The 9,722-nt window shown below is 40.8% G+C and overlaps 1 protein-coding gene across 1 annotated transcript; it reads left to right on the top strand.

The window, feature by feature from the left end:
• The first annotated feature begins 4,704 nt into the window (after positions 1 to 4,704).
• LOC134844559 (prolow-density lipoprotein receptor-related protein 1-like) lies at positions 4,705 to 8,742 on the top strand. Its single transcript, XM_063861287.1, has 7 exons — positions 4,705 to 4,789; positions 4,980 to 5,176; positions 5,246 to 5,427; positions 5,647 to 6,757; positions 6,957 to 7,334; positions 7,500 to 7,999; positions 8,284 to 8,742. The coding sequence occupies exons 1-7, from the start codon at positions 4,741 to 4,743 to the stop codon at positions 8,696 to 8,698; spliced, it is 2,832 nt and encodes a 943-aa protein (XP_063717357.1). The 5' UTR covers positions 4,705 to 4,740; the 3' UTR covers positions 8,699 to 8,742.
• The last annotated feature ends 980 nt before the right edge of the window (positions 8,743 to 9,722 follow it).

Consider the following 9,722-nt stretch of genomic DNA (forward strand, 5'->3'; position numbering starts at 1 on the left):
TACACAAACGCACGCTTACAAACATGCACAAAAGCGAAAACACACACACGCACACACAAACACACACTTCATGCACGCGCACACACAGAGACACACACACATGCACACATACGGCATAAGCACCCACACACACACGCGCACATCATACACACACACACACACATAAACAAACACACTTACATACGCACGCACGCACACGGCACGCACGCACACCCACGCACTCACACATATGCACACATACGCAGACGCACACACACACAAACACACTGAGAGAGAGAGAGAGAATCGAGATAAAGAGAGAAAAAGAGAGAGAATCGAGAGAAAAAGAGAAAGAGAGACACCCCTGTTCAAATTGGAGAGTGGTTAAAACTGCGTGAGTGCTTGTGCGTGTGTGTGTGTGATTATTATAGTTTGTTTTTATCCATGGATAATCAATGCTAATCCGAAAAAATTGGTTGCGGGAGATTCAAGCTGATGGAATCTGGAGAAAAACAAGACACGCACACGCAAACACTTACACACACACACACACATTCATGCATACACACACACACACACACACACACACACACACAGAGAGAGAGAGAGAGAGAAAAAGAGTGAGAGAGAGTGAGAGAGAAGAGAGAAAGGAGAGAGAGAGAGAGAGAAAGAGAGAGAAGTGGAATGCCTCATGCGCGAAGGACCGAACGCGCGAAAAAAAAATCAGCCAATCAGACTTCAGTAATCTAAAATTTGGAAAGAAAGTAAACACTTCCCGGGACTGAATATTGATATGGGCCGAATATAAAAATGGAAGAAACATGCAAATTTTTCAAATTGTCACTGACCGCCGCTGACTTGGAACAAATTTTATATTTCAAGGCTTTCGTTATGAAAGAAGCAAAATATTGCTTTATTTAATTCATTTTAATTGAAAGGCAATTGCTTCTTTTTAAAAGTTGACTTTCGACTAATTTTGCTTTCGGTCTTTCGTTTTTGAGTTTTTTAGCCCATGCGGTCCTTCGCGCATGGGAATAGCCCCCAGCGAGACACACACACACGCATGTTTATTAAGATTTGAGAGAGGCTAAATTTTGCGCGTGTGTGTGTGTGTTTGTATGTGGGTGGGTGGGAGGGTACGTTATACAAGTTATCCATAGATCTGTAGAAATTGATCTGTAAAGATCTGTAGAGATTCAAGCTGTAGATTTTGGAGAAAAATAAACGCTAGCCCCCCGGTGTTTATCAGCGTGATTGTTTCAGAAGCGTGAAACTTTCGAGATTTCCAAATATATATCCAATGGGAAAAAATGAGCTGGGTGTGTATCTGTGTGGTAAAAATGGAAAGGTGTGGGCCAAAAAATGTTGTTTATACAAATTGTAGTAGTGGTGTTGAATTTATGAAGGGTATTTTCGAATTTGTGTTAAACTATCATCGGATTAATTTTTTTAATGGATTGTAATATAACAATTGTGATCCCTATGATAGATAATAAATAATAATAATTGATGATATGGCATGTTTTTTATACTGAAATTGACTTTACTTGTTTATGTTCCTCAATAACCCACTGCGGGCTGTTTTTTCACTCATCAAACCCATACAGTCACTCAGTTTTTGTCTCCAGCTTACATGAACGCAAACTGAAAAAAAGTCGGAAAGTTTTGGACTGGCACTGTTTTTTTTTCACATCCCTACGTTTCATGCCGGATAAATTTAGGTTCACATGCTAGGGTGTCTAATTTTTTGTTCCGTCTATTGAAAATGGCAAGGAACCTTTTTTATGTTTTTGTTTTTGTTTTCCACTTAAATTTTGGTTCCGCAAATAATCATCGGAATATACCAAGTTGCAGCCTTTTCAGTCGTGATTCAAAAGATGTTTAGCGAACTTCAAAAAAATGTACCAGTTTTGAGAACAACTGGTTAAAAGTGTTAGATTTTAAGTTTAGTTTCGAGCGAGTAATGCGCTCGAGTAACGCTCGTTATATAAAAGTATACTTTTATGTAAGCTTTGAGGCTGTAAACACTTTTATTGTAAGTAATTCAATCTTTTCTGTTATCCTTCTTTTTTAAATGACAAATATTGTCACTTGTGTAAATGTAAAATTTTACGCGGTGATATAGCTCGAAAAAATCACACTACGCCCGACACTAATTTTTTTTAAATGAAAATGGTCGGCCTTTGTGCTGTGTACTTCCGTAACTTTTTCAGTTTCGTGGAAATTTCTGAAATTGAAGGTTGGTGTATTTTTGGGTATCCGCTCAAAAATAATTGGCCTTGTTTCCGAGCTGAGCTTTTACTGCAAATACTGAGCCCAAATGCTTTAAAAGTTGCATGTAATGGTTTGTGTACGCGCTACAACCGAGTTAGAAAGAAAACTATTTTTTAAATCTTTTTTTTTGGTTTCATTTTTTGGTTTGGATAATCCATAATTGTTTTTTTTCTGCGATTTCCAGAGGATCTATGTGAAGCTATCCAGCTTGTCAAAGCATAGTCCGTATTTCCTTTTCGCCCACATTCCAGACTGAATTATTTTGATGAGCAAAGGTCAATTTTTAGTCTAATCAAGGTCATGGTACCTTTGTTGCAGCCAAAATCGGTCAGGCTGTAGTAGCACTGAAGCTAGCGGTCAAGTGAGTGAGCGTCCTCGCACACTATCATTGCTTTGGGAGGGGATCAATCACACATTCTCAAGATTACACATTGAACGCCTCGCCTTACCATTGTGCTAAACGCTTCTAATTCTATCAGCTCAATTTCCTCAGTGTAGGTAATGCAGGCTCTGTGAAGCTAACGTAGAACTTCTGTGCATGCTAAGGTTTTTTAAAATCATTTTTGGTCGTGACTTATAAACAAAAAATGTGAAAAAAATAACGTTTAGACGTGTTTATTAATTAATATGGAAACATTTCGAAAAAAAGCACAAAAACTGAAAAAGATCCAATATTAGTTTAATGAGTGCTTTTTTGTTTCGATAAGAATTAGTAAAACATTAGAAACTCAGTAATAAATTTCAAAATTACATCTGAAAACAAAAACCGCTGATAAAATTTTGATTAATTTTATTTTCAGTTCTTTTTGCATATTGGTGGAGTCTGTGACATATAAAACAAATAGTTTATGTATCTAAACAAAAATTGAAAAACAACAAAATTAAATTTTAACTACCTCACCATTTCTAAAAATTGCCAAATCAAACTAAGCAGGTGCGAAAAAAGCACAGAATTTCAGATCAAAAAATAACACCGGAGTTTTTTTGTCTTTATCATAATTTCAAATAAGCTTTGCGTATTGATGAAATTATTTTCATATTGAAATATAATGACATCGAAACTTCAAAAAACACCTTTACAAGTCGTCGACCAAACATGTTATCAAATTAAAATGTTCCCATGCACACAAGTTCCGAGTCAAATTCACACAGCCTACCTTGCCGACAGAATGAGCCGACAGAATTTGAGAACGATTTAACCCGAAAAACAAAAATTAGAATTTCTACACTCGTGTATAACGCTTAAACATGCCTCATGAAAATTTTAATCAATTTTGGCTCAGATTTTGCAGTTAAAACTACGCCTAGTCGAAAGCTACCGAAGAATTCTCACCAATCCACGTAGGTCGCTCAGGTCTTAGATATTACTACTACGCCAACTAACCACTTATTATGTACAAAATAATGGGATAAAAATCATTGAACTCATTTTTCTGCACCATTAAAAAAGTAAAACAACTAAAATCCCACTTATCGGACAAAAATATGAGCAGATACGCGATAGTCCATAAAATAGATCTGTTTCGTCTCAAGCATCAGCGTAAATAATGATCAAAGTGACCTGATTAACTCATTTAATTTGAAATTTCGACTGAGCAAGTAGTCTTTGACAAGTGAAATCTATGAAAAAATCGCTAGGGTAAAAATTTCCGTATGCGAATCACGATAACTTATGAAACTATATCAAACAGGCGTCTTTGGCAGGTGAAATTCTGGACATATGTCGGCACGTGAAAAAGAGTTCAGCCCACCATAATTCAATTAATGACCAGATCTTTGAATAACCTAGGCAGTGACTTAAAGTCAAAAACAACTTTGTCTTGACTAACAAAAAATTCATAAAAACCCTTCGAGAACCTTCAACCAAATTTTATTATTATTAAAACTATAAACGTTTTTTTTTCGGCAGCAATTTCAGCTAGTCCAAAAATTGATGTACCAGTGATGAATACTTGGAGAAGGGACAACTTTATCGCTAGCTCATGTTCTGGAAAAACAACTAAAAAACACCCACTGTGCAAAAATCTGAAAAATCATCTTCTGTCAAGTATTTAAGGAGAGCTGAAAAATCAATTTGTTGGAACTAAGAAACCTGTTTTAAAAAATCAATAGCAAAAATCCTAGAGCTGGGCCGCTCCTGCTCATATTTACTTCCAAATGCAAACTTATTTCGAAGGATCTCATTTTCTGTGATTTCGTTCAGCTTAAAACTGAAATCTGCATGCGTTGGTCCTGAAAACTGCACAAAAATTACAATCAAGGCGAATGAGTCATCTGACCTTGACACGTCTGACCTTGTTCTGGTTTTATCATATAAATTTAACAAACATTCAGTCAAATCAAGCCATCAAATGAAAAACAGAACGAATGAAGTACCTGCCAGACACATTGTGACCTGTCAATTGAATCTTTTGCGGGGTCAGTTCACTTCAAATCATTGTTGCCTCTTGTCATCGGTTGAAGAACGTCTGAATTCGAGAAGTAGTAATGCGGACACCGTTTATCATCTTGCTCTGTCTAGGAGCAGCGTTAGCGCGTAAGTATTGTCACACTTAGTTTAAATTTCTCATTGCGTAATTTCATCCGATTTCCAACCTGACGAACCATCGACTATCGAACTCCCTTTTTTGACGTATTGTCATCAAAGCCTAACTGTGATGTAAATTGAATATCTTACGTTATTGTTTGGTTTTTATAATAGGACTTTTATCTATGGATTGTTTTAGTTGATGACTCACTGACGCGGAGGAAGTTGAACCAGGATGCGCAAGTGCGTTGGGCAGCCAAGAAACTGTACCACGATGCCACATTGAACACCAAACGTCACAAGAGAGGAATGGTCACTGAGAACGGAGTGAAAGGATTCGTGACCCGAGTTATGGAACCCGAATCGAACATGGCCTCCAACAAGACTTACCAGGGTGTATGTATCAAATTGTGCAATCAATTGACAAATATTTTGCTTTTAAGCTACTGCTAATTTTGCTTCCAGGAGGTGGTTAAGAGAATGGGAACTGGTCAACGAGGAAACTGCGGTGCCAATCAGTTTGAGTGTGACTCGGGGGATTGTATAGCTTATCAATGGCTGTGCAACACTATCAAAAACTGTCCTGATGGTTCTGACGAGTCAATTTGTAGTTGTAACGTCGACGAGTTTGAATGTGCAAATGGAAGGTATGTCGGAAGTTTTTGAACAAACGTTAGAACTGATTTTTGGGTACCTCTTTTGGCAACTAGCTGCAATTTCAAGCTTTTGTAGAGCTCTGGACACAATCTCGGAAGAATTATCTAGAGCGAAAGCAGGGTTTGAATTTTTGGAATTCTTGGTACACTTTAGAGCAAGGATATTAATTATTGCATTTTGAAAAGGGGTTACTTTGACTGACTGTACAGGTGCGTTTTGGGAATTTACGTCTGCGATCAGTTCAACAACTGCGGAGACTTCAGTGATGAAGCGAACTGCTGGATGTGTCCCCCTGGAGAGTACACGTGCATGAACGGAGCCTGCATTGACGACGACCTGGTTTGCGACGGGGACAACGACTGCCACGATTGGTCCGACGAACTGTTCTGCGAATCTTGTTCCTATGGTCAATACCAGTGTCCTGGATCCAACGTCTGTATTCCGGGTGAATGGCTCTGCGACGGAGATACTGATTGTCCCACCGTTCAAAATGTAGTAACAAACGAGGAAGCCAAGTGTCATTGCGGAATTGATGACTTCGTATGCGCCAACGACAGGTGTGAGGGTTACTCCGACATTTGCGATGGTATTAATCAATGTGGAGATGGTTCCGACGAGCTCTTCTGTTGGTGCGGAGATGATCAATTCACTTGCCGAAATGGTCGATGCATTCCTAGCTTCCTTCAGTGCAATAATATGAACGATTGCGGTGATTTCTCCGATGAGGTGCATTGCTTCTGCGATGCAGGTGAAGACTTTGTGTGCACCAACGGAAGGTGTGTTCATGGAATGACCAGATGCGATGGTGTGAATGACTGCGGTGACTTTTCGGATGAGGTTGATTGCACTTGTAGCTATGGGAAATGGATGTGCCAAGATCTCTCGATGTGTGTAGCCACTGGCGACATCTGCGATGGAGCTCCCGACTGTCCAGATGGATCCGACGAATACCATTGCTCATGCACGATCCACACCTTCAAGTGCGCTAATGGATTTTGCCTCAGCGAATACACTCGCTGCAACGGGCAGAACGACTGCGGCGACAACTCGGATGAGGCGCTGTGTTTCTGTAAGCCTCACGAGTTCCAGTGCACGACAGGTAAATGTATTGCAGACTACTTGCAGTGCAATGGCTTCAACGACTGCGGAGATCATTCGGACGAGAGAGACTGTGGGTGTCCCGACAGTCTGTTTACATGTGTGGGTGGAAACTGCGTGCCTCTGACAGCTGTCTGTAATGGAATGGATGATTGCGGAGATTTGTCGGACGAGGCTGAATGCAGATGCGACCCGAATGAGTTCCAATGCGACAATGGACAGGTTAGAATTATTGAACAGAACACCTGAATGTATGGAAGTGTTAAGCTGCCTTGGAAACTGCCTTAGAGAATTAGGCATCCAAATGCATAGCTTTGAACGGTCAATTACCATAAAAGAATTTTGGGAACAGATTTACTTGTCATCCAGGACGAAACAGGATGTACTACTGTAGAGTCTAAGTTTGACTCGACCGTTTCAGTGTGTGCCTAAATCAACTCAGTGCGATGGTACGAACAACTGCGGTGACCGATCAGATGAGAAAGAGTGTGGAGGCGGAGGTACTGGAGGGGGAAGCAGGATGTGCTCTCAGGGAGAGTGGACTTGCAACAGTGGGCAGTGCATCCGGGCAGACAGGAAATGCGATCAGTTCCAGGACTGCGTCGACAACTCGGACGAGAAGTTCTGCACTGGCACTGGTGGCGGCACTGGTGGTGGATCTGGCTCTTTAACCTGTAGGACTGGCGAGTTTGTCTGCGAGAAGAGCAGGAAGTGCATCATGAGTTCAAGGAAGTGTGATGGAATCCCGGATTGCGACTATGGAGAAGATGAAAGCAACTGTAACGTGAGACCAGGACCGGTTGGTATTTTATTTCTATTAACCCTGCTGAGAATTGTAGTCTTGAGCTTGAACAGAACTCCCGAGTAACGACAAACATCCGCCCCAGAATTATCCAAATGAAATTTCCACTGAAGGGCTTGGAAATTACATGGCAAATATGTCAATATAAATGTTCTGTTTTAGATTACGACAGATACTTGCAAGTCGGACGAATTCGAATGTTCACCTAACATCTGCATCCACAACTCATGGGTCTGTGACGGCAGAGAAGACTGCAGAAATGGCAAAGACGAGATCTCCTGTCAAAAGTGCCGACCTGAAGAGTTCGAGTGCCGAAACGGCGAATGCATTGACTCTCGGTTCTTGTGCGACATGCAACCCGACTGCTTCGATGGATCGGATGAACTTCCTCAGACTTGCCGAAAGCAGCTGGCGTGTCCTCCCGGAAAGTTCCTATGCGACGAGAGAAACTGCATTCCAGATGACAAGGTCTGCAACGGATATGTTGACTGTCGCGACCAGACTGATGAACTGCAATGCGAGAGCCACCAGCGATGCAACTATGATCAGTTCCAGTGCGACGATGGAAAGTGCGTGCCTGGAAGTTACAAATGCGACGGACACGCCGACTGTTCTCGAAAAGAAGATGAACGATATTGCAGTAACGGAGGAGGCAACACTGGGTAATATATAGCATTTCGAACAATTGTAACAAACAAAAAATAAAAGAACGGAATTTGTTCAACTGGATTTTGAAAATGTTTCGGTCGTTTCCTGAAAAAATTTTCCTTTCTACTTAGTCTGTTTTATTGGTTGGGAGGGATGGGTGGGAAAGACGGAAAAAATTACTGTAGTTGAAACTGATGTCAACAACACGAGCCCAGCAAAGAAATGGCCATTCAAATAAAATAGAAGCACCAAGTATAAAGAATAATAAAATTTGATATCTGATAAATTTGTTTGTTAGACCTGCGGTACAGCCTCCTAACATCAATTCTGGCGCTTGCGACTTCCAATGCTGGGACAAAAAGTGTCTCCCATGGGCTGCGAGATGCGACAGAAAGAGGGACTGCAGCAGAGGCGAAGACGAGATGAAGTGTGAAACCCAACCTACCCAACCGAAGCCTCAGCCCAAACCCCAGCGCATCACAGGAACCTTCACCGTCCACCACAACGGGGCAGGAATGGGGGGCTCAGCCGGAAACTCACTCTCTGATCTTAGCCAACCACAAGGAGGCTGTCCATTGGGGGGCCATATGTGCAACTCAGGGGAATGTCTGACTGCGGACAAGAGGTGCAATTATGTGTACGACTGCTGCGTTGCCAGCCGAGATCCGGATTGCAGAGACTGGTCGGACGAGGATAACTGCAGCTCTGGATGATTCTTAAGGACTGCTTGATTTTGCGCAGGCGCATAATTTATATTTATGAGCGTAATTGAATTTATTGTTCAAAAATGAGCAGATCTTTTTAAATTATAGGACGCTTAAGTTGCAGGAAGAGTCGTTTTCAAGATTTTAGGTTTTAATTATTTTTACAAAGGTTTTGTTTTAACCATTATTGCGATTCCTCGAGGGCTAATGGCGTAAAAAAAACAATCCTTGAAATATACCTGGATATTTTGAAGTATCAGTTTGATAGTTCATTTTCTTAGGCGGCAAATGAAATGATACCCGAAATCAGAACCCACAACGGGACGAACAAATTGTTTTGACGCCACAATACCAAATTACATGAAAAACAACGCTTAAGAAAAGCTGAAAATGAACAATGAAAACTGGTGCGCAGGCTAAAATGCAAAGCCCAGTTAAAACCATTCTAAACGGCAGAATATAACTAAGCTAGTTCATTAAAAATCGCAGCCATATTACTGAGCATTGCAACAAAATCACTAAACTAGCGTGTGAGGGGGGGGGGGGGGCTAAAGATTATCTCGGAGGGTTGTCTACTAAAAAACCCATTGGTGTGTGAACTTGGGTATATCAATACTGTTCTGCGGATAATGTTGCTCCAAAGGAAAACCGATGTTGAAAAGTGTAATCATGCCGTTCCCAATGTTTAAAACCGCTCACCATGATCAATCAGACTTTAATCTTCCCCTGACAAAAATATAAGTCTGAACACATGTAGTCTCGCTCCAAGTCAGGAGGTTAAGTCACGAAAGACGACACAGAGGTATCTACTATCACTTCGTAGAAATCGAGAAATTCTCAAAAATACAAGGGATCATGAAGAACTGTATCATGAATTGAGGAACAGCAATTTCTGAAAAAGAACTCAATTTTCCCACAAACAAAACTTGAAATGCTTGCACTGTTTTGTGGTTTCACTTACACACAAAAAATTTTCGCAAGTAAAATGGCAATTTTGGCCTCTATTACACTCCAACAAGGCACAACAGGTTAT

The sequence above is a fragment of the Symsagittifera roscoffensis genome, chromosome 4 (assembly GCF_963678635.1).
Source record: "Symsagittifera roscoffensis chromosome 4, txSymRosc1.1, whole genome shotgun sequence".
NCBI classification, from domain to species: Eukaryota; Metazoa; Xenacoelomorpha; order Acoela; family Convolutidae; genus Symsagittifera; species Symsagittifera roscoffensis.